General features: G+C 45.0%; 1 protein-coding gene across 1 annotated transcript in view; it reads right to left on the reverse strand.

Annotated features, from left to right (window-relative positions):
- Window positions 1-27628, reverse strand: part of sp4 (sp4 transcription factor) — a gene marked incomplete at its 3' end in the record, with an annotated part of 47874 nt that overhangs the window by 2867 nt on the left and 17379 nt on the right. Inside the window, 8 exon segments of the mRNA XM_083783825.1 lie at window positions 1-61; window positions 1894-2183; window positions 4722-4921; window positions 10648-10797; window positions 10799-10853; window positions 12675-13062; window positions 13739-13807; window positions 24950-25012. The exon segment at window positions 1-61 is cut by the window's left edge and continues 1561 nt beyond it. Coding sequence (XP_083639951.1) covers window positions 1-61; window positions 1894-2183; window positions 4722-4921; window positions 10648-10797; window positions 10799-10853; window positions 12675-13062; window positions 13739-13807; window positions 24950-25012 — 1276 coding nt within the window.

The raw sequence follows: 27628 nt of genomic DNA on the forward strand, positions 1-27628 counted from the left end.
TGTCTGTAGAACGCCCTGTGTCTGTAGGTACCACGCCCTGTGTCTGTAGAACGCCCTGTGTCTGTATCACGCCAGTGTCACACACCGAAAACAGGAGACCTTAACCCATTTTGGTCGGGAACCCCTTATGGTGTTTTACACATTTATGCTATAATTTAGCTATTGAAAAATAGCAGATCTACAAGCTCATATACAAGCTTGTAGGTCTGCTATTTTTGGAAAATCGTAATGAGTAACCAATCAGGAAGTAGACGGGCAAATCGACCAATGACAACGCTTCTATAGGAACGTCTTTGAATGCAGATTGCGGCTCCCTAGATGTGTCACAGCGCCCCCTAGATGTGTCACAGCGCCCCCTAGATGTGTCACAGCGCCCCCTAGATGTGTCACAGCGCCCCCTAGATGTGTCACAGCGCCCCCTAGATGTGTCACAGAGAGACTAAATGTTCTGGGAGGGGGAGCGTTCTGAATACCAAACATAAATAAAAATGCCGCGGACAAAGCCAACTCGGATCGTGACAAATCATGAAAATGAACACTATGTTTTGGGGCCGATCAAATCACTTATAAGAAGAAAAACAAAACAAATAGTGTCGTCTCCTGCCTTTATTTTCTTCTTTCTAATGATTTGATGGGCCCAAAATATTGTGTTCATTGTCATGATTTGTCACGATCCGAGTTGGCTTTGTCCGCGGCGTAACCGTCTTTACATAAATACTCTAAGAAAAGCCTATGGGCAAAATGCATTGGGATTCATTTCCCTGGGCCACTCGTCGTTCTGAAAGGGGGAGGGACTGCGACGCTCTATTGCGGCTTTAACCAGCTCGAGCTTGTAGATTGGCTACGCGACACCCACGTGAAACGTTTCGATTGGCTGTTCCCGCTATACGCGACACCCACGTGAAACGTTTCGATTGGCTGTTCCCGCTATACGCGACACCCACGTGAAACGTTTCGATTGGCTGTTCCCGCTATACGCGACACCCACGTGAAACGTTTCGATTGGCCGTTCCCGCTATACGCGACACCCACGTGAAACGTTTCGATTGGCTGTTCCCGCTATACGCGACACCCACGTGAAACGTTTCGATTGGCTGTTCCCGCTATACGCGACACCCACGTGAAACGTTTCGATTGGCCGTTCCCGCTATACGCGACACCCACGTGAAACGTTTCGATTGGCTGTTCCCGCTATACGCGACACCCACGTGAAACGTTTCGATTGGCTGTTCCCGCTATACGCGACACCCACGTGAAACGTTTCGATTGGCCGTTCCCGCTATACGCGACACCCACGTGAAACGTTTCGATTGGCTGTTCCCGCTATACGCGACACCCACGTGAAACGTTTCGATTGGCTGTTCCCGCTATACGCGACACCCACGTGAAACGTTCAGTATAATTTGTGCTAGTCTGGAACATTGTTGCCCCTCCCCCCTCCCCCCCCACCACTTTGTGTTTGTGTTTTTATTGATTTATTTATTCTCATAAATGCCGAGCTAATCTTCCATCGTACGCGTAGTATAGGCTAGGTCTCTGCTGTTATGTATATGTTAGTCCTATTCATGTATTTACTTAGATTTCTGAAGTGTATTATATATATATATATATATTTTTTTTTTAAGATTTCAGTTCATCACGAGTCTCTCTCTCTCTCTCCGTTCTCGTCAAAGAACGGCAACAACATGTTTGTATAATAATCAACCTGTCCTTTGCGGCCGGCGTTGCCGCGGCGATTTCAAGAACGCAACAAACAAACAAACAAAAACAAAACAAAAAGAAATGCGTCTTCCGGACGACGAATCAAAATCTCTACTCGAACTCCTCCGGCTCCTCCTCCTCCTCCGGCTCCTCCTCTCCCCCCTCCCCCTCCAGGTGATTGGAGGAGGAGGCGGTGGGCGTGGGCGTGGCTGGGCCAGACTCCTCCCCCTCCCCCTCCCCCTCCTCCTCGCGGGACAGCGTGGCCACGGTGATGATGCGGGGGGAGGAGCTCAGAGGGGCGTCGTCGTCGTGGACGACGTCGTCGTCGTCGACAAGGTCGTCGTCCTCCAGGTCGTCGGTGGTGATGATGGCCACGGAGGCTCCGCCCCCCTTCTTGTTCTGGTGCGTCTTGATGTGTTTGGAGAGGTGGTCGCTGCGCATGAAGCGCTTTGAGCACTCCGGGCACTCGAAGCGCTTCTCCCCTGAGCCAGCAGGAGAGAGAGAGAGAGAGAGAGAGAGAGAGAGAGAGAGAGAGAGAGAGAGAGAGAGAGAGAGAGAGACTTTATGAAAATGGAACATTCTGGACACTCGAAGCACTTCTCCCCTGAGCCAGCGAGAGAGAGAGAGAGGAGCATTCTGGACACTCGAAGCGCTTCTCCCCTGAGCCAGCGAGAGAGAGAGAGAGAGAGAGAGAGAGAGAGAGAGAGAGAGAGAGAGAGACATTATGAACATGGAGCATTCTGGACACTCGAAGCGCTTCTCCCCTGAGCCAGCGAGAGAGAGAGAGAGAGAGAAAATATGAACGTTTTTCAGGCCAAGGACCGCTAAGCTTAGAGAGAGATGAAGCAGGGACCCCCCCCCCCCACACTGCACTGTTTGATGGGGGGGGGGAACACATGCCATCAAACAAGACCGTCTTGTCACACCATGTGACTTCCATTGGACATGCATTGGAGCGGCCATTAAACATGGACAAGACACAAGACATGGTGTCTTTTAGGTGTGAATGTGTTCTGCTCTCTCCACAGCTCCCTCCCTACCTGTGTGTGTGTGTGTGTGTGTTTGTGTGTGTGTGTGTGTGTTCTGCTCTCTCCACAGCTCCCTCCCTAGTATGTGTGTGTGTGTGTGTGTGTTTGTGTTCTGCTCTCTCCACAGCTCCCTCCCTAGTACCTGTGTGTGTGTGTGTGTGTGTGTGTGTGTGTGTTCTGCTCTCTCCACAGCTCCCTCCCTAGTATGTGTGTGTGTGTGTGTGTGTGTGTGTGTGTGTTCTGCTCTCTCCACAGCTCCCTCCCCAGTATGTGTGTGTGTGTGTGTGTGTGTGTGTGTGTGTGTGTGTTCTGCTCTCTCCACAGCTCCCTCCCTAGTACCTGTGTGTGCGTGTGCTCACGCCACAGCTCCCTCCCCAGCCAGTATACCTGTGTGTGTGTGTGTGTGTGTTCTGCTCTCTCCACAGCTCCCTCCCCAGTATGTGTGGTCTTCTCTCTCCACAGCTCCCTCCCCACAGTGAACCACCAGCTGCTCCTAGACACCCTAGCGGAGCTAGGCATCGGTGGAACGGCACTAAAGTGGTTCTCCTCCTACCTCACCGACCGGACCTACCAGGTTTCCTGGAAAGGTCTGTTATCATCCCCCCGAACCCTCCAAACTGGGGTCCCACAGGGATCTGTACTTGGTCCCCTCCTTTTCTCACTGTACACTAAATCCCTTGGCACTATCATCTCTGCTCACAATATATCCTATCACTGCTACGCCGATGACACACAACTGTTCCTATCCTTCCCCCCCTCTACCACTCAGGTGGAAGAGCGCATCACTGCATGCCTGGCTGACATCTCACAGTGGATGTCCTCCAACCATCTCAAGCTGAACCCAGACAAGACTGAGCTTCTCTTCTTCCCAGCTAAGTCCTGCCCTATGCGGGAGCTAACTATTTCCGTAGACAACGCCCTGGTAACGTCTGTCCCAACAGCCAGGAATCTTGGTGTTGTCCTGGACAGTCAGCTCTCGTTCAAAGCTCACATCACAGCTGTCACTCGATCCTGTAGGTTCACACTCTATAACATACGACGAATTAGACCGTTCCTCACCCAGGAATCAGCCCAGCTCCTAATCCAGACAACAGTCTTGTCAAAACTCGACTACTGTAACTCCCTCCTTACTGGCCTACCAGCATGTGCACTTAAGCCTCTCCAGCTGATCCAAAATGCAGCAGCTCGCTTGGTCTTCAACCAGCCAAAATTCTCACATGTCTCCCCCCTGCTCCGCTCCCTCCACTGGCTCCCGGTCGCTGCCCGCACAGAATACAAAACTCTGATGCTGGCATTCAAAGCAACCAAAGGTATGGCTCCCCCATATCTTACAAGTATGATTGAACCCTACAAACCCTCCCGCGCACTCAGATCAGCCAACGCAGGGAAGCTGGAAGTACCCTCACTAAAAACGCCGGGACAACGCTCCACACGTCCCAAACTCTCCTCCCTTCTGGCTCCAAAACTGTGGAATGCACTTCCCATTGCAGTCAGAACTGCAGCATCACTCCCAATCTTCCGCCGTAGCCTGAAAACCCACCTTTTCAGACTCCATCATGGCCCATAGCACTTACCCTAACCCCTTAGATAGCATTTATGTTGGCTTAGATAGCATTTGATACAGACTTATAGCATGTTATGTAGACAGCACTATAATTGTATTGTATTTAGTCATAGCACGCCATAGTACATAATTATGTATAGCATAGTAGTAAATATGTATAGTTTATATGTATAGTGTATGTATAGTTTCATTATATAGATATTCCACTGTTACTTTCTTAGCTTACGCATGTTTCATGATAAATACTTTTATGTGATGTATTCCCATGCTTTTGTTCTTTCTTAAATGTAAGTCGCTCTGGATTAAGAGCGTCTGCTAAATGCCTAAATTGTAAATTGTGTGTGTGTTCTGCTCTCTCCACAGCTCCCTCCCCAGTACGTGTGTGTGTGTTCTGCTCTCTCCACAGCTCCCTCCCCAGCCTGCAGTACCTGTGTGCGTCCTGCGGTGTCTCTGCAGCTCGTCGCTGCGCGTGAAGCGCTTGCCGCAGAAGATCCAGTTGCAGACGAAGGGCCGCTCCCCGGTGTGCCAGCGGAGATGCGCCCTCAGGTGGGACGTCTTGCCGTAGACCTTCCCACAGCCCTCCATGTGGCAGATGTGCTGCTTCTTCTTGGACGGGTCGCCGCTGTTCCTGCAACGAGGTCGTTATAGTCAACCGTCTGATTGGGGCAGCCACTAATTAACCCATTCTGACCTGAGATCAGATTCTATACGAGGTTTCCACTGGACACACACTGGTCTGATTAACCCATTCTGACCTGAGATCAGATTCTAAAAATGTCAGTCGTTCTTCGATTTTTCAAAAAATAGCAGACCTACAAGCTCGTATCGCGCCACTCGGTGGCAAGATATGAGCTTGTAGATCTGCTATTTTTCAATAGCTAAAGCATAACATGATGCTGACACTAAAATGGGTGCCCGGCCAGAATGGCTTAAAAAAAAAGGTTTTGGAATTGTTCTTGTTCTTTTTTAGGTTTTCTAATCTCAATTGCACCCAAAAAACATGAACTTTTAACATTCAGTAGATTTTCTGTGATCTGGGGTTTTCTGGCTCAAACAGGTGCTCTGATTTGCCGGCAGTTTGTGATGTAAGATCCTGCAAATCCCATATATGTCAATGGGATTTGCCAGCAGATGTCACTGTTTTCACAGTGTTGCCTGTTTTCATTGTAGCTCAAAAGGCTTCCAAACCCCAAAGAAAACTTCAGACCACAGAAAATCCACTGAATGTTCAAAGTTCAGGTTTTTTGGGTGTAATTGAGGTCATAAAACCTAAAAGAAAAAAGAAAAATAAATGAAAATGAATGTCATAAAACCTTTAAAGCATTATGTTATACTTTAGCTATTTTTTGGAAAAACCGTGAAAAATGTGCCTCAAATCTTTTGAATATTGTTACAGAGTCGACGTTTTTAAGTCAAATGTTGGTCGTTCTCAAACATTTTCAATGTCAAGGACCCCCAAAGAATTCATGAAATTGTGCCGCCGACCCTAACCTGACGCTGCCAGATGGGGGCGGTATTGGGTAACCATGTTCCCCAACACAGCTTCCATCTGGGATCTTTCAGGGAGTTCAGCTAACACCGATCCGTTCCGTACCGAACCAATCAGCGTGAGCTAAGGGGGGGATATGTGCGAAACCGGATGTGAAGCCGGATGTGAAGCTTAGACACGTCAATATGATTGGTTGTGTTTGCACGCCCACACGGTGATAGACAGACGGTCCCATCCAATCATCTACCAAGTATCTTGAAAAAAAGGAACAGCCCCGTCATCGAATTTGCTTCCGGGATCCCAGATCCCAATAAGCTGTGAAACACATTTGTGTAGCAAGCTTCTTGGATCTGGCAGCGTCAGGTTACGCCGACCCCCCATCTGAACATAATGTCGTCGTCCCCCCCCCCCCCCCCCCCCCCCCACAGAAGCAAAGATATGAGTTAAAAACTTAAAACATATATTCAAAAATGTGCACCACATTTTCACGATTTGTCAGATTTAGCAGATCTACAAGCTCACATATCATGAGCTTGTAGATCTGCTATTTTTAAATAGCTAAAGTAAAACATAATGCATGCTTTAACGGTACCCATTTAGGCCTGACATCGAAATTTGAAAAACATACGAGTTATTATGATAATATTATATTCAAAGATTTGTGCCGCATTTTCACGATAAAAAAAATAAATAGCAGACCTACAAGCTCATAGTGCGCCACTCGGTGGCGCACTATGAGCTTGTAGATCTGCTATTTTTCAATAGCTAAAGTATAATATAATGCTTAGTTAAAACACCAAAAGGGGTTCCCGACCAAAATGCTTTAAAACACAAAAAAGGGCGTTCCCGTCCTGGATGGGATAACGGAGCTGGAACGCTCGCTATAACTGATTGATTTGGGAACGATACAGCAGACTTGTTTGTCGTTGGTACAGTATAAGAACCCAGAGGTCATCTACTGTACTAGCCCAGGGGGCTTTTACTGTCTCCTACCCATAATCAGCATGGCGTTTGGAAACACTTGGAGCATTCATATCCGACGTTGTAATGTCTACGGTCTATTAGGTTGAAACCGGGGCGAAGGATTCCGGCATACCGTCTGGGTGCTTCTATCTGGCACAGTGACTGGAGGGCGAAAACATTCATAGTAGCTTTTGATTTTTATAGTTCAGCATTTGTGACCACATTTGACTGAGGGACTGCCATTGGATTTTGTGTGTTTCGTTTTCATGTCATGTGAAAGCAGGGAATCATAGCTTCAAATTGACATATTGGTTGTTCAGTTTGACCCACCGGTTTAGGAGATATGGCTTATAGAGTAATGTCTGGCAGAGAAACAGAGAGTTGAGAAAACAGGCTTGAAAGGTTCACTTCTGTGGACTCTAACATTACACCTATAGCTACATGTTTAAGCATTTATTCCATATTTACATGTCTTCTGTGGTCTCTAACATTACACCTATAGCTACATGTTTAAGCATTTATTTCATATTTACATGTCCTCTGTGGTCTCTAACATTACACCTATAGCTACATGTTTAAGCATTTATTTCATATTTACATGTCTTCTGTGGTCTCTAACATTACACCTATAGCTACATGTTTAAGCATTTATTTCATATTTACATGTCTTCTGTGGTCTCTAACATTACACCTATAGCTACATGTTTAAGCATTTATGTCATATTTACATGTCTTCTGTGGTCTCTAACGTTACACCTATAGCTACATGTTTAAGCATTTATTTCATATTTACATGTCCTCTGTGGTCTCTAACATTACACCTATAGCTACATGTTTAAGCATTTATGTCATATTTACATGTCTTCTGTGGTCTCTAACATTACACCTATAGCTACATGTTTAAGCATTTATTTCATATATGTCTTCTGTGGTCTCTAACATTACACCTATAGCTACATGTTTAAGCATTTATTTCATATTTACATGTCTTCTGTGGTCTCTAACATTACACCTATAGCTACATGTTTAAGCATTTATGTCATATTTACATGTCTTCTGTGGTCTCTAACGTTACACCTATAGCTACATGTTTAAGCATTTATTTCATATTTACATGTCCTCTGTGGTCTCTAACATTACACCTATAGCTACATGTTTAAGCATTTATTTCATATTTACATGTCCTCTGTGGTCTCTAACATTACACCTATAGCTACATGTTTAAGCATTTATTTCATATTTACATGTCTTCTTTGGTCTCTAACATTACACCTATAGCTACATGTTTAAGCATTTATGTCATATTTACATGTCTTCTGTGGTCTCTAACATTACACCTATAGCTACATGTTTAAGCATTTATGTCATATTTACATGTCTTCTGTGGACTCTAACATTACACCTATAGCTACATGTTTAAGCATTTATGTCATATTTACATGTCTTCTTTGGTCTCTAACATTACACCTATAGCTACATGTTTAAGCATTTATTTCATATTTACATGTCCTCTGTGGTCTCTAACATTACACCTATAGCTACATGTTTAAGCATTTATGTCATATTTACATGTCTTCTGTGGTCTCTAACATTACACCTATAGCTACATGTTTAAGCATTTATTTCATATTTACATGTCTTCTGTGGTCTCTAACATTACACCTATAGCTACATGTTTAAGCATTTATTTCATATTTACATGTCTTCTGTGGTCTCTAACATTACACCTAGCTACATGTTTAAGCATTTATTTCATATTTACATGTCTTCTGTGGTCTCTAACATTACACCTATAGCTACATGTTTAAGCATTTATTTCATATTTACATGTCTTCTGTGGTCTCTAACATTACACCTAGCTACATGTTTAAGCATTTATTTCATATTTACATGTCCTCTGTGGTCTCTAACATTACACCTATAGCTACATGTTTAAGCATTTATTTCATATTTACATGTCTTCTTTGGTCTCTAACATTACACCTATAGCTACATGTTTAAGCATTTATGTCATATTTACATGTCTTCTGTGGTCTCTAACATTACACCTATAGCTACATGTTTAAGCATTTATGTCATATTTACATGTCTTCTGTGGACTCTAACATTACACCTATAGCTACATGTTTAAGCATTTATGTCATATTTACATGTCTTCTTTGGTCTCTAACATTACACCTATAGCTACATGTTTAAGCATTTATTTCATATTTACATGTCCTCTGTGGTCTCTAACATTACACCTATAGCTACATGTTTAAGCATTTATGTCATATTTACATGTCTTCTGTGGTCTCTAACATTACACCTATAGCTACATGTTTAAGCATTTATTTCATATTTACATGTCTTCTGTGGTCTCTAACATTACACCTATAGCTACATGTTTAAGCATTTATTTCATATTTACATGTCTTCTGTGGTCTCTAACATTACACCTAGCTACATGTTTAAGCATTTATTTCATATTTACATGTCTTCTGTGGTCTCTAACATTACACCTATAGCTACATGTTTAAGCATTTATTTCATATTTACATGTCTTCTGTGGTCTCTAACATTACACCTAGCTACATGTTTAAGCATTTATTTCATATTTACATGTCCTCTGTGGTCTCTAACATTACACCTATAGCTACATGTTTAAGCATTTATGTCATATTTACATGTCTTCTGTGGTCTCTAACATTACACCTATAGCTACATGTTTACGCATTTATTTAATATTTACATGTCTTCTGTGGACTCTAACATTACACCTATAGCTACATGTTTAAGCATTTATGTCATATTTACATGTCTTCTGTGGACTCTAACATTACACCTATAGCTACATGTTTAAGCATTTATGTCATATTTACATGTCTTCTGTGGTCTCTAACATTACACCTATAGCTACATGTTTAAGCATTTATTTCATATTTACAAGTCTTCTGTGGACTCTAACATTACACCTAGCTACATGTTTAAGCATTTAATTCATATTTACATGTCTTCTGTGGTCTCTAACATTACACCTAGCTACATGTTTAAGCATTATTTCATATTTACATGTCGATTTCAGCTTAGACACTTATTTCAGACATTCTCTAGTATGTGAAGTGTGCTATTAACTCATTTGAAAAAATAAACATAGGTTTTTTGTTGTCATGATTTATAGGTCTAAATAGGTTAATCTGAAAAGGGTTGAAAACTTGAGTATATATGAATAGAGACGGCACCAGATTTCTCCTCCCATCAACTTGCATTAAGTTGCTCAAAAGCACATGAGGCAATTTCACTCCTCCTTCCGGGTATAGGAACAGAGTGCATTCTGGGATGGATTGGACCCAAACACATGAACACGCTGGTCGTTGACTATCATTGCACACGTTCACGTGTGAAACAGCGTTCACGTATGAAACAGCGTTCACGTATGAAACAGCGTTCACGTATGAAACAGTGTTCACGTATGAAACAGCGTTCACGTATGAAACAGCGTTCACGTATGAAACAGCGTTCACGTATGAAACAGCGTTCACGTGTCATCATGAACGTGCGCAATGATAGTCAACGGACCAGCGCGTTCACGATTTGGGTCCAAACTGCAATACCAAATTCGGCCGCTATGTCCATTTGGCCTCAGGCACACAATGTTTTGGGGCCGATCAAATAATTTACAAGAAGAAAACAAAACAAATAGTGTCGTCTCCTGCCTTTATTTTCTTCTTTCTAATGATTTGATCGGCCCAAAAACGTTGTGTTCATTGTCATGATTTGTCACGATCCGAGTTGGCTTTGTCCACGGCGTAACCGTCTTTAAATAAATACTTTAAGGAAAGCCTATGAGGAAAATGAACGGCGATTTATTTTCCGGGTCTCTCGAGGGGGGGGCGGGACTAGAGAACTATAGGCCTCCATACCTCCCCTCTCCGTCGCGGCAGTTGGGACAGGAGCAGGCCACCCGCCGGAGCCTCTTGCTGGGAGGACCCTCCTGGTCCGAGGAGCTCTGGACCGAGCCCAACTGGTCGGGGCTCAGCGACGAGCCCCCCGGAGCCCCCGCCACGTTGCCAGGTGACGGTGACCGGCGACGACTGGACTTTGACCCCGTCCTGACCCTGCGTTTGACCTGGAGGACGGAGGGAGGGAGGGAGGGAGGGCAGCGGAGTTGTGAACACTTATAGTAGACTCTGACCCTTATTACCGTGCATCGTTTTTGGTCAATGCTTCGTTTTTGTCTCCACATTGTGAGCTTGTAGATCGGCTGTTTTCAGCAAGTGTAAAATCGGTCATTACGACGGCACCAAGGCACCGCCAAGACACATTTTAGTCGGGCTAAATCAACTGTAGATTTAGTCGACTAAAATCGTATGACATTTAGTCGACTAAAACTAGACTAAACACTTAGAACCATTCCAGGCGACTCAAATGTGACTAAAACTAAGTGAAAACTATTCAAGGAGACTATGACTAAAACTAAAATAGAAATTTGCTGCCAAAAACAACACTGCCCTGTAGACTGGTGATAGACTGTCTGCGTCACGCTGACAGTGTGACCTTACCCTGTAGACTGGTGATAGACTGTCTGCGTCACGCTGACAGTGACCTTACCGTGTAGGCTGGTGATAGACCTGTCTGCGTCACGCTGACAGTGACCTTACCCTGTAGCAGTGTTGTTTTCGTTGACTAAAACTAAGATGAAAAATGACTTTTCACTGACAAAAGCTAAATAAAAACGAATCTATGATGACTAAAACTAAGACTAAATATACTGACAATTTCGTCAACAAAAAAAAACTAGACTAAAATGTTAGGAAGGGACTAGTGGACAAGAGATCCAGTTTTATGCTGGGTTGCATGCTGAAAATAGCAGATATACAATCTCACAACGCGTTGATGCGTTGTGAGATTGTAGATCTGCTATTTTCAGCATGCAACCAAAGTGTAAAATATGACAATACAACGACATCAAGGCCTGTCAAAACACATTTTAGTCGACTAAATCAACTGTAGATTTAGTCGACTAAAATCGTATGACATTTAGTCGACTAAAACTAGACTAAACACTAGAACATTCCAGGCGACTCAAATGTGACTAAAACTAAGTGAAAACTATTCAAGAGACTATGACTAAAACTAAAATAGAAATTTGCTGCCAAAAACAACACTGCCCTGTAGGCTGGTGATAGACTGTCTGCGTCACGCTGACAGTGTGACATTACCCTGTAGGCTGGTGATAGACTGTCTGCGTCACGCTGACAGTGTGACATTACCCTGTAGACTGGTGATAGACTGTCTGTGTCTGCATCACGCTGACAGTGTGACCTTACCCTGTAGACTGGTGATAGACTGTCTGCGTCACGCTGACAGTGTGACCTTACCCTGTAGACTGGTGATAGACTGTCTGCGTCACGCTGACAGCGTGACCTTACCCTGTAGGCTGGTGATAGACTGTCTGCGTCACGCTGACAGCGTGACCTTACCCTGTAGACTGGTGATAGACTGTCTGTGTCTGCATCACGCTGACAGTGTGACCTTACCCTGTAGACTGGTGATAGACTGTCTGCATCACGCTGACAGTGTGACCTTACCCTGTAGGCTGGTGATAGACTGTCTGCGTCACGCTGACAGTGTGACCTTTGACCTTACCCTGTAGGCTGGTGATAGACTGTCTGCGTCACGCTGACAGTGCGACCTTACCGTGTAGGCTGGTGATAGACTGTCTGTGTCTGTGTCTGTGTCACGCTGACAGTGTGACCTTACCCTGTAGGCTGTCTGCGTCACGCTGACAGTGTGACCTTACCCTGTAGGCTGTCTGCGTCACGCTGACAGTGACCTTACCCTATAGACTGGTGATAGACTGTCTGCGTCACGCTGACAGCGTGACCTTACCCTGTAGGCTGGTGATAGTCTGTCTGCGTCACGCTGACAGTGTGACCTTTGACCTTACCCTGTAGGCTGGTGATGGTCAGCGGTAGGCCTTGCATCTGCACCGTGCCACCGGCCAGGGCGCCGCCCAGGCCGGCGATGCTGACCGTCTGCACGCCCGAGACGCCCGGGTTGATCTGGGCGGCGCTCAGCGTGAGCGGCGTGCCGCCCAGGGACAGCAGCTGATGGCCGCCAACGCCGGCTCCGCCCCCCAACATGGCCGCCGTCGTGCCCCCCCCCATGGACGCGGCGGCCAGAGTGAGCTGCTGGGGCAGGCCGGCGGCGGCGGTGACCCCGTGGTGACCCTGTAGCGACATGGTGCCGCCCGGCAGGGACAGGGTCTGCCAGGTGATGGCGCCAGAGGGCGACAGGGTGGGCGTGCGGATCAGGACCTGCTGGTTCTGGAACGCCTGGATGGGGAGGGGGGGGGGGGGGGGGGGGGGGGGGGGTGGGGAGGGGAGGGGGGGGAAGGGGGGGCGATGTGGAAAAATATAATATCACAATGTTTTTTACAAGCAGTATCGCGATCACGATACACTATGGGCCTCATTTATCAACGCGGCGTACGCTGCGGCATTAAGCCATTCTGACCTGAGATCAGATTTAAAAAAAAATCTGTTTAAAAATGACAGTTTGGTGCCACTCTGTGGCGCACTATGAGCTCGTAGATCTGCTATTTTTAAATAGCTAAAGCATAACGTAATGCTATAACACCAAAAGGGGTGCCCGCCCAGAATGGGTTAAGCCATTCTGACCTGAGATCAGATTCTAAAAAAAATTATTCTATGTCAGTCGCTCTTTTAAAAAAAAATAGCAGACCTACAAGCTCATAGCGCGCCACTCGGTGGCGCGCTATGAGCTTGTAGATCTGCTGTTTTTCAATAGCTAAAGCATAACGTAATGCTAACATCAAAAGGGGTTAAGCAACTAGTCGACTAGTAAATCCATTAGTCGACCTTGTTGGTACTAGTTGGTTTTTTATTATTTTTTTAGGCCTCAAGATCAGGTAGATTATAGTATAGTATAGTCACCAATGTACACAGTTTTTAAATGTACAAATATTTATTTCCCATGACCCACCCTTACCTGGATGGGCTGTAGGGTCTGCCCTGGGCCCAGCTGGAAGGTCTGGATGTGCTGCTGGGCTGTGGTTCCCTTTGGAGAGGAGTTTAGAGGAGAGGAGTTTAGTGGAGAGGAGATTAGAGGAGAGGAGTTTAGAGGAGAGGAGTTTAGAGGAGAGGAGTTTAGAGGAGAGGAGTTTAGAGGAGAGGAGATTAGAGGAGAGGAGTTTAGAGGAGAGGAGTTTAGAGGAGAGGAGTTTAGAGGAGAGGAGTTTAGTGGAGAGGAGTTTAGTGGAGAGGAGTTTAGAGGAGAGGAGTTTAGAGGAGAGGAGTTTAGAGGAGAGGAGTTTAGAGGAAGAGGAGTTTAGTGGAGAGGAGTTTAGAGGAGAGGAGTTTAGAGGAGAGGAGTTTAGTGGAGAGGAGTTTAGAGGAGAGGAGTTTAGTGGAGAGGAGTTTAGAGGAGAGGAGTTTAGAGGAGAGGAGTTTAGAGGAGAGGAGTTTAGTGGAGAGGAGTTTAGAGGAGAGGAGTTTAGAGGAGAGGAGTTTAGAGGAGAGGAGTTTAGAGGAGAGGAGTTTAGAGGAGAGGAGTTTAGAGGAGAGGAGTTTAGAGGAGAGGAGTTTAGAGGAGAGGAGTTTAGTGGAGAGGAGTTTAGAGGAGAGGAGTTTAGAGGAGAGGAGTTTAGAGGAGAGGAGTTTAGAGGAGAGGAGTTTAGTGGAGAGGAGTTTAGAGGAGAGGAGTTTAGAGGAGAGGAGTTTAGAGGAGAGGAGTTTAGAGGAGAGGAGTTTAGAGGAGAGGAGTTTAGAGGAGAGGAGTTTAGTGGAGAGGAGTTTAGAGGAGAGGAGTTTAGAGGAGAGGAGTTTAGAGGAGAGGAGTTTAGAGGAGAGGAGTTTAGTGGAGAGGAGTTTAGAGGAGAGGAGTTTAGAGGAGAGGAGTTTAGAGGAGAGGAGTTTAGAGGAGAGGAGTTTAGTGGAGAGGAGTTTAGAGGAGAGGAGTTTAGAGGAGAGGAGTTTAGAGAGGAGTTTAGTGGAGAGGAGTTTAGAGGAGAGGAGTTTAGTGGAGAGGAGTTTAGTGGAGAGGAGTTTAGTGGAGAGGAGTTTAGTGGAGAGGAGTTTAGAGGAGAGGAGTTTAGAGGAGAGGAGTTTAGTGGAGAGGAGTTTAGTGGAGAGGAGTTTAGAGGAGAGGAGTTTAGAGGAGAGGAGTTTAGTGGAGAGGAGTTTAGAGGAGAGGAGTTTAGAGGAGAGGAGTTTAGAGGAGAGGAGTTTAGAGGAGAGGAGTTTAGTGGAGAGGAGTTTAGAGGAGAGGAGTTTAGAGGAGAGGAGTTTAGAGGAGAGGAGTTTAGAGGAGAGGAGTTTAGTGGAGAGGAGTTTAGAGGAGAGGAGTTTAGAGGAGAGGAGTTTAGAGGAGAGGAGTTTAGAGGAGAGGAGTTTAGTGGAGAGGAGTTTAGAGGAGAGGAGTTTAGAGGAGAGGAGTTTAGAGGAGAGGAGTTTAGAGGAGAGGAGTTTAGAGGAGAGGAGTTTAGAGGAGAGGAGTTTAGTGGAGAGGAGTTTAGAGGAGAGGAGTTTAGAGGAGAGGAGTTTAGAGGAGAGGAGATTAGAGGAGAGGAGTTTAGAGGAGAGGAGTTTAGAGGAGAGGAGTTTAGTGGAGAGGAGTTTAGAGGAGAGGAGTTTAGAGGAGAGGAGTTTAGTGGAGAGGAGTTTAGTGGAGAGGAGTTTAGAGGAGAGGAGTTTAGAGGAGAGGAGTTTAGAGGAGAGGAGTTTAGTGGAGAGGAGTTTAGAGGAGAGGAGTTTAGAGGAGAGGAGTTTAGTGGAGAGGAGTTTAGTGGAGAGGAGTTTAGAGGAGAGGAGTTTAGAGGAGAGGAGTTTAGAGGAGAGGAGTTTAGTGGAGAGGAGTTTAGAGGAGAGGAGTTTAGAGGAGAGGAGTTTAGAGGAGAGGAGTTTAGAGGAGAGGAGTTTAGAGGAGAGGAGTTTAGAGGAGAGGAGTTTAGTGGAGAGGAGTTTAGAGGAGAGGAGTTTAGAGGAGAGGAGTTTAGAGGAGAGGAGATTAGAGGAGAGGAGTTTAGAGGAGAGGAGTTTAGTGGAGAGGAGTTTAGTGGAGAGGAGTTTAGAGGAGAGGAGTTTAGAGGAGAGGAGATTAGAGGAGAGGAGTTTAGTGGAGAGGAGTTTAGAGGAGAGGAGTTTAGAGGAGAGGAGTTTAGAGGAGAGGAGTTTAGTGGAGAGGAGTTTAGAGGAGAGGAGTTTAGAGGAGAGGAGTTTAGAGGAGAGGAGTTTAGAGGAGAGGAGTTTAGTGGAGAGGAGTTTAGAGGAGAGGAGTTTAGAGGAGAGGAGATTAGAGGAGAGGAGTTTAGTGGAGGAGTTGTGAGAGGAGTTTAGAGGAGAGGAGTTTAGAGGAGAGGAGTTTAGTGGAGAGGAGTTTAGAGGAGAGGAGTTTAGAGGAGAGGAGTTTAGTGGAGAGGAGTTTAGTGGAGAGGAGTTTAGAGGAGAGGAGTTTAGAGGAGAGGAGTTTAGAGGAGAGGAGATTAGAGGAGAGGAGTTTAGTGGAGAGGAGTTTAGTGGAGAGGAGTTTAGAGGAGAGGAGTTTAGAGGAGAGGAGTTTAGTGGAGAGGAGTTTAGAGGAGAGGAGTTTAGAGGAGAGGAGTTTAGTGGAGAGGAGTTTAGTGGAGAGGAGTTTAGAGGAGAGGAGTTTAGAGGAGAGGAGTTTAGAGGAGAGGAGTTTAGAGGAGAGGAGTTTAGTGGAGAGGAGTTTAGAGGAGAGGAGTTTAGAGGAGAGGAGTTTAGAGGAGAGGAGTTTAGAGGAGAGGAGTTTAGAGGAGAGGAGTTTAGTGGAGAGGAGTTTAGAGGAGAGGAGTTTAGAGGAGAGGAGTTTAGAGGAGAGGAGTTTAGTGGAGAGGAGTTTAGAGGAGAGGAGTTTAGAGGAGAGGAGTTTAGAGGAGAGGAGTTTAGAGGAGAGGAGTTTAGAGGAGAGGAGTTTAGAGGAGAGGAGTTTAGAGGAGAGGAGTTTAGAGGAGAGGAGTTTAGAGGAGAGGAGTTTAGTGGAGAGGAGTTTAGAGGAGAGGAGTTTAGAGGAGAGGAGTTTAGAGGAGAGGAGTTTAGTGGAGAGGAGTTTAGAGGAGAGGAGTTTAGAGGAGAGGAGTTTAGAGGAGAGGAGTTTAGAGGAGAGGAGTTTAGAGGAGAGGAGTTTAGAGGAGAGGAGTTTAGTGGAGAGGAGTTTAGAGGAGAGGAGTTTAGAGGAGAGGAGTTTAGAGGAGAGGAGTTTAGAGGAGAGGAGTTTAGTGGAGAGGAGTTTAGAGGAGAGGAGTTTAGAGGAGAGGAGTTTAGAGGAGAGGAGTTTAGAGGAGAGGAGTTTAGAGGAGAGGAGTTTAGAGGAGAGGAGTTTAGAGGAGAGGAGTTTAGAGGAGAGGAGTTTAGAGGAGAGGAGTTTAGTGGAGAGGAGTTTAGAGGAGAGGAGTTTAAAGGAGAGGAGTTTAGAGGAGAGGAGTTTAGAGGAGAGGAGTTTAGTGGAGAGGAGTTTAGAGGAGAGGAGTTTAGAGGAGAGGAGTTTAGAGGAGAGGAGTTTAGAGGAGAGGAGTTTAGTGGAGAGGAGTTTAGAGGAGAGGAGTTTAGAGGAGAGGAGTTTAGAGGAGAGGAGTTTAGTGGAGAGGAGTTTAGAGGAGAGGAGTTTAGTGGAGAGGAGTTTAGTGGAGAGGAGTTTAGTGGAGAGGAGTTTAGTGGAGAGGAGTTTAGAGGAGAGGAGTTTAGAGGAGAGGAGTTTAGTGGAGAGGAGTTTAGTGGAGAGGAGTTTAGAGGAGAGGAGTTTAGAGGAGAGGAGTTTAGTGGAGAGGAGTTTAGAGGAGAGGAGTTTAGAGGAGAGGAGTTTAGAGGAGAGGAGTTTAGAGGAGAGGAGTTTAGAGGAGAGGAGTTTAGAGGAGAGGAGTTTAGAGGAGAGGAGTTTAGAGGAGAGGAGTTTAGTGGAGAGGAGTTTAGAGGAGAGGAGTTTAGAGGAGAGGAGTTTAGTGGAGAGGAGTTTAGAGGAGAGGAGTTTAGAGGAGAGGAGTTTAGAGGAGAGGAGTTTAGAGGAGAGGAGTTTAGTGGAGAGGAGTTTAGAGGAGAGGAGTTTAGAGGAGAGGAGTTTAGTGGAGAGGAGTTTAGAGGAGAGGAGTTTAGTGGAGAGGAGTTTAGAGGAGAGGAGTTTAGAGGAGAGGAGTTTAGAGGAGAGGAGTTTAGAGGAGAGGAGTTTAGAGGAGAGGAGTTTAGTGGAGAGGAGTTTAGAGGAGAGGAGTTTAGAGGAGAGGAGTTTAGTGGAGAGGAGTTTAGAGGAGAGGAGTTTAGAGGAGAGGAGTTTAGAGGAGAGGAGTTTAGAGGAGAGGAGTTTAGTGGAGAGGAGTTTAGAGGAGAGGAGTTTAGAGGAGAGGAGTTTAGAGGAGAGGAGTTTAGAGGAGAGGAGTTTAGAGGAGAGGAGTTTAGTGGAGAGGAGTTTAGAGGAGAGGAGTTTAGAGGAGAGGAGTTTAGTGGAGAGGAGTTTAGAGGAGAGGAGTTTAGAGGAGAGGAGTTTAGTGGAGAGGAGTTTAGAGGAGAGGAGTTTAGAGGAGAGGAGTTTAGTGGAGAGGAGTTTAGAGGAGAGGAGTTTAGAGGAGAGGAGTTTAGAGGAGAGGAGTTTAGAGGAGAGGAGTTTAGTGGAGAGGAGTTTAGAGGAGAGGAGTTTAGAGGAGAGGAGTTTAGAGGAGAGGAGTTTAGTGGAGAGGAGATTAGTGGAGAGGAGTTTAGTGGAGAGGAGTTTAGTGTAGAGGAGTTTAGAGGAGAGGAGTTTAGAGGAGAGGAGTTTAGTGGAGAGGAGTTTAGAGGAGAGGAGTTTAGAGGAGAGGAGTTTAGAGGAGAGGAGATTAGAGGAGAGGAGTTTAGTGGAGAGGAGTTTAGAGGAGAGGAGTTTAGAGGAGAGGAGTTTAGAGGAGAGGAGTTTAGAGGAGAGGAGTTTAGAGGAGAGGAGTTTAGAGGAGAGGAGTTTAGTGGAGAGGAGTTTAGAGGAGAGGAGTTTAGAGGAGAGGAGTTTAGAAAAGAGGAGTTTAGAGGAGAGGAGTTTAGAGGAGAGGAGATTAGAGGAGAGGAGTTTAGAGGAGAGGAGTTTAGAGGAGAGGAGTTTAGTGGAGAGGAGTTTAGAGGAGAGGAGTTTAGAGGAGAGGAGTTTAGAGGAGAGGAGTTTGTGGAGAGGAGTTTAGTGGAGAGGAGTTTAGAGGAGAGGAGTTTAGTGGAGAGGAGTTTAGAGGAGAGGAGTTTGAGGAGAGGAGTTTAGTGGAGAGGAGTTTAGAGGAGAGGAGTTTAGTGGAGAGGAGTTTAGTGGAGAGGAGTTTAGTGGAGAGGAGATTAGAGGAGAGGAGTTTAGAGGAGAGGAGTTTAGAGGAGAGGAGTTTAGAGGAGAGGAGTTTAGAGGAGAGGAGTTTAGTGGAGAGGAGTTTAGTGGAGAGGAGTTTAGTGGAGAGGAGTTTAGAGGAGAGGAGTTTAGAGGAGAGGAGTTTAGTGGAGAGGAGTTTAGTGGAGAGGAGTTTAGAGGAGAGGAGTTTAGAGGAGAGGAGTTTAGAGGAGAGGAGTTTAGTGGAGAGGAGTTTAGAGGAGAGGAGTTTAGAGGAGAGGAGTTTAGAGGAGAGGAGTTTAGTGGAGAGGAGTTTAGAGGAGAGGAGTTTAGAGGAGAGGAGTTTAGTGGAGAGGAGATTAGTGGAGAGGAGTTTAGAGGAGAGGAGTTTAGTGGAGAGGAGATTAGAGGAGAGGTTTAGAGGAGAGGAGTTTAGAGGAGAGGAGTTTAGAGGAGAGGAGTTTAGAGGAGAGGAGTTTAGAGGAGAGGAGTTTAGTGGAGAGGAGTTTAGTGGAGAGGAGTTTAGAGGAGAGGAGTTTAGAGGAGAGGAGTTTAGTGGAGAGGAGTTTAGAGGAGAGGAGTTTAGAGGAGAGGAGTTTAGTGGAGAGGAGTTTAGAGGAGAGGAGTTTAGAGGAGAGGAGTTTAGTGGAGAGGAGTTTAGAGGAGAGGAGTTTAGAGGAGAGGAGTTTAGAGAGAGGAGTTTAGAGGAGAGGAGTTTAGAGGAGAGGAGTTTAGAGGAGAGGAGTTTAGAGGAGAGGAGTTTAGAGGAGAGGAGATTAGTGGAGAGGAGTTTAGAGGAGAGGAGTTTAGAGGAGAGGAGTTTAGAGGAGAGGAGTTTAGTGGAGAGGAGTTTAGTGGAGAGGAGTTTAGAGGAGAGGAGTTTAGTGGAGAGGAGTTTAGAGGAGAGGAGTTTAGAGGAGAGGAGTTTAGTGGAGAGGAGTTTAGAGGAGAGGAGTTTAGTGGAGAGGAGTTTAGTGGAGAGGAGTTTAGTGGAGAGGAGATTAGAGGAGAGGAGTTTAGAGGAGAGGAGTTTAGAGGAGAGGAGTTTAGAGGAGAGGAGTTTAGAGGAGAGGAGTTTAGTGGAGAGGAGTTTAGTGGAGAGGAGTTTAGTGGAGAGGAGTTTAGAGGAGAGGAGTTTAGAGGAGAGGAGTTTAGTGGAGAGGAGTTTAGTGGAGAGGAGTTTAGAGGAGAGGAGTTTAGAGGAGAGGAGTTTAGAGGAGAGGAGTTTAGTGGAGAGGAGTTTAGAGGAGAGGAGTTTAGAGGAGAGGAGTTTAGAGGAGAGGAGTTTAGTGGAGAGGAGTTTAGTGGAGAGGAGTTTAGTGGAGAGGAGTTTAGAGGAGAGGAGTTTAGAGGAGAGGAGTTTAGAGGAGAGGAGTTTAGAGGAGAGGAGTTTAGAGGAGAGGAGTTTAGAGGAGAGGAGTTTAGTGGAGAGGAGTTTAGAGGAGAGGAGTTTAGAGGAGAGGAGTTTAGAGGAGAGGAGTTTAGAGGAGAGGAGTTTAGAGGAGAGGAGTTTAGTGGAGAGGAGTTTAGAGGAGAGGAGTTTAGAGGAGAGGAGTTTAGAGGAGAGGAGTTTAGAGGAGAGGAGTTTAGAGGAGAGGAGTTTAGAGGAGAGGAGTTTAGAGGAGAGGAGTTTAGTGGAGAGGAGTTTAGAGGAGAGGAGTTTAGAGGAGAGGAGTTTAGAGGAGAGGAGTTTAGAGGAGAGGAGTTTAGTGGAGAGGAGTTTAGAGGAGAGGAGTTTAGAGGAGAGGAGTTTAGAGGAGAGGAGTTTAGAGGAGAGGAGTTTAGTGGAGAGGAGTTTAGAGGAGAGGAGTTTAGAGGAGAGGAGTTTAGTGGAGAGGAGTTTAGTGGAGAGGAGTTTAGTGGAGAGGAGTTTAGAGGAGAGGAGTTTAGAGGAGAGGAGTTTAGTGGAGAGGAGTTTAGAGGAGAGGAGTTTAGTGGAGAGGAGTTTAGAGGAGAGGAGTTTAGTGGAGAGGAGTTTAGAGGAGAGGAGTTTAGAGGAGAGGAGTTTAGAGGAGAGGAGTTTAGAGGAGAGGAGTTTAGAGGAGAGGAGTTTAGAGGAGAGGAGTTTAGAGGAGAGGAGTTTAGAGGAGAGGAGTTTAGTGGAGAGGAGTTTAGAGGAGAGGAGTTTAGTGGAGAGGAGTTTAGAGGAGAGGAGTTTAGAGGAGAGGAGTTTAGTGGAGAGGAGTTTAGAGGAGAGGAGTTTAGAGGAGAGGAGTTTAGAGGAGAGGAGTTTAGAGGAGAGGAGTTTAGTGGAGAGGAGTTTAGAGGAGAGGAGATTAGAGGAGAGGAGTTTAGAGGAGAGGAGTTTAGAGGAGAGGAGTTTAGTGGAGAGGAGTTTAGAGGAGAGGAGTTTAGAGGAGAGGAGTTTAGAGGAGAGGAGTTTAGAGGAGAGGAGTTTAGTGGAGAGGAGTTTAGAGGAGAGGTGTTTAGAGGAGAGGAGTTTAGAGGAGAGGAGTTTAGAGGAGAGGAGTTTAGTGGAGAGGAGTTTAGAGGAGAGGAGTTTAGTGGAGAGGAGTTTAGTGGAGAGGAGTTTAGAGGAGAGGAGTTTAGAGGAGAGGAGTTTAGAGGAGAGGAGTTTAGAGGAGAGGAGTTTAGAGGAGAGGAGTTTAGAGAGGAGTTTAGAGGAGAGGAGTTTAGAGGAGAGGAGTTTAGAGGAGAGGAGTTTAGTGGAGAGGAGTTTAGAGGAGAGGAGTTTAGAGGAGAGGAGTTTAGAGGAGAGGAGTTTAGAGGAGAGGAGTTTAGAGGAGAGGAGTTTAGAGGAGAGGAGTTTAGTGGAGAGGAGTTTAGAGGAGAGGAGTTTAGAGGAGAGGAGTTTAGAGGAGAGGAGTTTAGAGGAGAGGAGTTTTGTGGAGAGGAGTTTAGTGGAGAGGAGTTTAGTGGAGAGGAGTTTAGTGGAGAGGAGTTTAGAGGAGAGGAGTTTAGAGGAGAGGAGTTTAGAGGAGAGGAGTTTAGAGGAGAGGAGTTTAGTGGAGAGGAGTTTAGAGGAGAGGAGTTTAGAGGAGAGGAGTTTAGAGGAGAGGAGATTAGAGGAGAGGAGTTTAGAGGAGAGGAGTTTAGTGGAGAGGAGTTTAGAGGAGAGGAGTTTAGAGGAGAGGAGTTTAGTGGAGAGGAGTTTAGAGGAGAGGAGTTTAGAGGAGAGGAGTTTAGTGGAGAGGAGTTTAGTGGAGAGGAGTTTAGAGGAGAGGAGTTTAGAGGAGAGGAGTTTAGAGGAGAGGAGTTTAGTGGAGAGGAGTTTAGAGGAGAGGAGTTTAGAGGAGAGGAGTTTAGTGGAGAGGAGTTTAGAGGAGAGGAGTTTAGTGGAGAGGAGTTTAGAGGAGAGGAGTTTAGAGGAGAGGAGTTTAGAGGAGAGGAGTTTAGAGGAGAGGAGTTTAGAGGAGAGGAGTTTAGTGGAGAGGAGTTTAGAGGAGAGGAGTTTAGAGGAGAGGAGTTTAGAGGAGAGGAGTTTAGTGGAGAGGAGTTTAGAGGAGAGGAGTTTAGTGGAGAGGAGTTTAGAGGAGAGGAGTTTAGTGGAGAGGAGTTTAGAGGAGAGGAGTTTAGTGGAGAGGAGTTTAGAGGAGAGGAGTTTAGTGGAGAGGAGTTTGAGGAGTGGAGTTTGTGGAGAGGAGTTTAGTGGAGAGGAGTTTAGTGGAGAGGAGTTTAGAGGAGAGGAGTTTAGTGGAGAGGAGTTTAGTGGAGAGGAGTTTAGAGGAGAGGAGTTTAGAGGAGAGGAGTTTAGAGGAGAGGAGTTTAGAGGAGAGGGTTTAGTGGAGAGGAGTTTAGTGGAGAGGAGTTTAGTGGAGAGGAGTTTAGAGGAGAGGAGTTTAGTGGAGTGGAGTTTAGAGGAGTGGAGTTTAGTGGAGAGGTGTTTAGTGGGTGAGGGTTTAGTGGAGAGGAGTTTAGAGGAGAGGAGTTTAGTGGAGTGGAGTTTAGTGGAGAGGAGTTTAGTGGAGAGGAGTTTAGAGGAGAGGAGTTTAGTGGAGAGGAGTTTAGTGGAGAGGAGTTTAGAGGAGAGGAGTTTAGAGGAGAGGAGTTTAGAGGAGAGGAGTTTAGAGGAGAGGAGTTTGTGGAGAGGGTGTTGGGGAGGAGTTTAGTGGTGAGGAGTTTAGAGGTGAGGAGTTTGTGGAGAGGAGTTTAGTGGTGAGGAGTTTAGTGGAGAGGTGTTTTGGGGTGAGGTGTTTGTGGTGTGGTGTTTTGTGGTGAGGTGTTTGTGGTGAGGAGTTTGAGGTGAGGAGTTGAGGAGGAGTTTAGAGGAGAGGAGTTTAGAGGAGAGGAGTTTAGAGGAGGAGTTTGAGGAGAGGAGTTTAGAGGAGAGGAGTTTAGAGGAGAGGAGTTTAGTGGAGAGGAGTTTAGAGGAGAGGAGTTTAGTGGAGAGGAGTTTAGAGGAGAGGAGTTTAGTGGAGAGGAGTTTAGTGGTTCACAATTAATCTAGATTCAAAGACACCTTCCTATGCAGTCTCATTTCTAAACGAATCAAAGACACCTTCCTATGCAGTCTAATTTCTAAACCAATCGTGCAGCACTAGTTAAGGCTGTCCAATCCAATAGAGGGTATGCGCGTGACATCATCATCATACCCGGAAGTTATGCGAGAACGCCTACTGAGTGACAAGAAAACTACTTTCTGGCCTTGTCAGCCCATACATCTGAACAGAAAAGTAATTAAGTTGAATTAAATTACTGTAAACATTGAATGAATGTGTCACTCACTTTGCCACTCGATTTGCTGTATCCATTCCAAGCATTAGTTTTGCACAACGTACACTCCTTGGTCTAAAAAACGGCCATAGACGTCATGACACAAGTGAAGAGGTCAGCACATTTTGGGCAAGGGCTGTTTTTAGCCCAAGGAGTGGCTTTTGTGCAAAACTAATGCTAAACTAAGGTTTGACATTTTTGACATGTTTGCCTGCCGTAGGATGTTAATGGTAGGGTCACAAGAAACCCCTATTAAAGGTATATTCAGTGATTTCACTCAAAAACCCTTAGGTTTCGTTTTTGGCTGTGGGACCCAGCCTTTCGTCCAATCAGGATAGAGAGTCAAAAACGAAACCTAAGGTTTTTTGACCCCCAGGGGTTAACTGGGGACAGGGAGGAACTCCTTATATGGCCAGCACACTCTATAGTAGGGAGGATTATCACAACAAAACAAAAAAATAAGTGATATTTGAATTAAGTGAAATCACTGAATATACCTTTAAAGTAAAATCCAATACCGACAGCCGGTCAGCAAGTGGATTCATGAATATATATACTGTATATAGACAATAATTTAGGCCAATATAAAAAAAGACTATATACCACCCGTCCACCTCGACTGCCGGACTTAAGCATTATTGAACAGGAAAGGTACCCTCACAAAAAACATGCAGTAATCCTGGTCACTAAACTGCCTCCTCCTGGCCAGCCGGGGCGCCTGATGGAGGGGAAAGGAACTGGTCTCTATACTGCCTCCCCCTGGCCAGCCGGGGCGCCTGATGGAGGGGAAAGGAACTGGTCTCTATACTGCCTCCCCCTGGCCAGCCGGGGCGCCTGATGGAGGGGAAAGGAACTGGGAAAGGAACTGGTTGGAATAACGTGTTCCTTCCACGCGCTACGTCCAACCAGGGAAACTCCCCCCTGTCAGGTGTAAAGGAGCAACTTGGACACTCAGGCATGAAGGAAGCATGAGTTCAAGTCCGTTGCTCTCCCCTTGTCCCCCATATATGGGGACTAGGTTGGTCTCCCCTTGTCCCCCATATATGGGGACTAGGTTGCTCTCCCCTTGTCCCCCATATATGGGGACTAGGTTGGTGGAGGGTGTGTAGAGCCAAGGATCACATTAGATGATTGACACAGGGGTGAAAAATGGGTTACAAAATCGTGGGAACAGGAATGGTGCAGCGGTACCTGGTTTTAAACATTATTAAATATTATTGAACAGGAATGGTTCAGCGTTACCTGGTTTGGCTGCTGGATCTGGATCTGTTGGACCACCTGGTGCCCCATCTGGCCCACGATCACCTAGACGGCAAGATGTTTCATTTAGTTTTATAGTCTTTTGAGGCAAATTAAAAATAGTTTCAGTCGTATCTTAGTCATGCGGAATGTTTTTAGTGTTTTAATTGTAATTTTAGTCGACTAACACCCGCGAGGGCAGGCAACCAACCAACCAACCAACCAACCAACCAAACAACCAACCAACCAACCAAACAAACAAACAAACAAACAAACAAACAAACAAAGGAAAGTCAACATTTATTTGGTCTAGTTTAGTTTTAGTCACATCATAGTTCTATATTTTCGTCCGTGAAAATAAAAAGTTAGACATTTTTATTCATAGTTTTTTTAGTCGACCAAACAGTGTTGATTTCGTCGACTTTTTTCCCTGGCGAAAACTAAAAAGACTAAAAAAGACTAAGATATGGTGACTAAAACTAAGGCAGGACGTAGAAGACATTTTTTAGAATCTGATCTCAGGTCAGAATGAAAACTGTCAGGATGTAGAAGACATTTTTTAGAATCTGATCTCAGGTCAGAATGAAAACTGTCAGGATGTAGAAGACATTTTTTGAATCTGATCTCAGGTCAGAATGAAAACTGTCAGGATGTAGAAGACATTTTTAGAATCTGATCTCAGGTCAGAATGAAAACTGTCAGGATGTAGAAGACATGTTTAGAATCTGATCTCAGGTCAGAATGAAAACTGTCAGGATGTAGAAGACATTTTTTAGAATCTGATCTCAGGTCAGAATGGAAAACTGTCAGGATGTAGAAGACATGTTTAGAATCTGATCTCAGGTCAGAATGGAAAACTGTCAGGATGCAGAAGACATTTTTAGAATCTGATCTCAGGTCAGAATGAAAACTGTCAGGATGTAGAAGACATGTTTAGAATCTGATCTCAGGTCAGAATGAAAACTGTCAGGATGTAGAAGACATTTTTTAGAATCTGATCTCAGGTCAGAATGGAAAACTGTCAGGATGTAGAAGACATGTTTAGAATCTGATCTCAGGTCAGAATGGAAAACTGACAGGATGTAGAAGACATTTTTAGAATCTGATCTCAGGTCAGAATGGGAAACTGACAGGATGTATAGAAGACATGTTTAGAATCTGATCTCAGGTCAGAATGAAAACTGTCAGGATGTAGAAGACATTTTTAGAATCTGATCTCAGGTCAGAATGGAAAACTGTCAGGATGTAGAAGACATTTTTAGAATCTGATCTCAGGTCAGAATGGAAAACTGTCAGGATGTATAGAAGACATTTTTTTAATCTGATCTCAGGTCAGAATGGAAAACTGTCAGGATGTAGAAGACATTTTTAGAATCTGATCTCAGGTCAGAATGGAAAACTGTCAGGATGTAGAAGACATGTTTAGAATCTGATCTCAGGTCAGAATGGAAAACTGTCAGGATGTAGAAGACATTTTTAGAATCTGATCTCAGGTCAGAATGGAAAACTGTCAGGATGTAGAAGACATTTTTAGAATCTGATCTCAGGTCAGAATGAAAACTGTCAGGATGTAGAAGACATGTTTAGAATCTGATCTCAGGTCAGAATGAAAACTGTCAGGATGTAGAAGACATTTTTTAGAATCTGATCTCAGGTCAGAATGGAAAACTGTCAGGATGTAGAAGACATGTTTAGAATCTGATCTCAGGTCAGAATGGAAAACTGTCAGGATGCAGAAGACATTTTTAGAATCTGATCTCAGGTCAGAATGAAAACTGTCAGGATGTAGAAGACATGTTTAGAATCTGATCTCAGGTCAGAATGAAAACTGTCAGGATGTAGAAGACATTTTTTAGAATCTGATCTCAGGTCAGAATGGAAAACTGTCAGGATGTAGAAGACATGTTTAGAATCTGATCTCAGGTCAGAATGGAAAACTGACAGGATGTAGAAGACATTTTTAGAATCTGATCTCAGGTCAGAATGGGAAACTGACAGGATGTATAGAAGACATGTTTAGAATCTGATCTCAGGTCAGAATGAAAACTGTCAGGATGTAGAAGACATTTTTAGAATCTGATCTCAGGTCAGAATGGAAAACTGTCAGGATGTATAGAAGACATTTTTTTAATCTGATCTCAGGTCAGAATGGAAAACTGTCAGGATGTAGAAGAACATTTTTAGAATCTGATCTCAGGTCAGAATGGAAAACTGTCAGGATGTAGAAGACATTTTTAGAATCTGATCTCAGGTCAGAATGGAAAACTGTCAGGATGTAGAAGACATGTTTAGAATCTGATCTCAGGTCAGAATGGAAAACTGTCAGGATGTAGAAGACATTTTTAGAATCTGATCTCAGGTCAGAATGGAAAACTGTCAGGATGTAGAAGACATTTTTAGAATCTGATCTCAGGTCAGAATGGAAAACTGTCAGGATGTATAGAAGACATTTTTTTAATCTGATCTCAGGTCAGAATGGTAAACTGTCAGGATGTAGAAGACATTTTTAGAATCTGATCTCAGGTCAGAATGGAAAACTGTCAGGATGTAGAAGACATTTTTAGAATCTGATCTCAGGTCAGAATAGAAAACTGTCAGGATGTAGAAGACATTTTTTAGAATCTGATCTCAGGTCAGAATGGAAAACTGTCAGGATGTAGAAGACATGTTTAGAATCTGATC

Source organism: Protomyctophum parallelum (assembly GCF_964188405.1).
Source record: "Protomyctophum parallelum genome assembly, chromosome: 1".
Taxonomy (NCBI): Eukaryota; Metazoa; Chordata; class Actinopteri; order Myctophiformes; family Myctophidae; genus Protomyctophum; species Protomyctophum parallelum.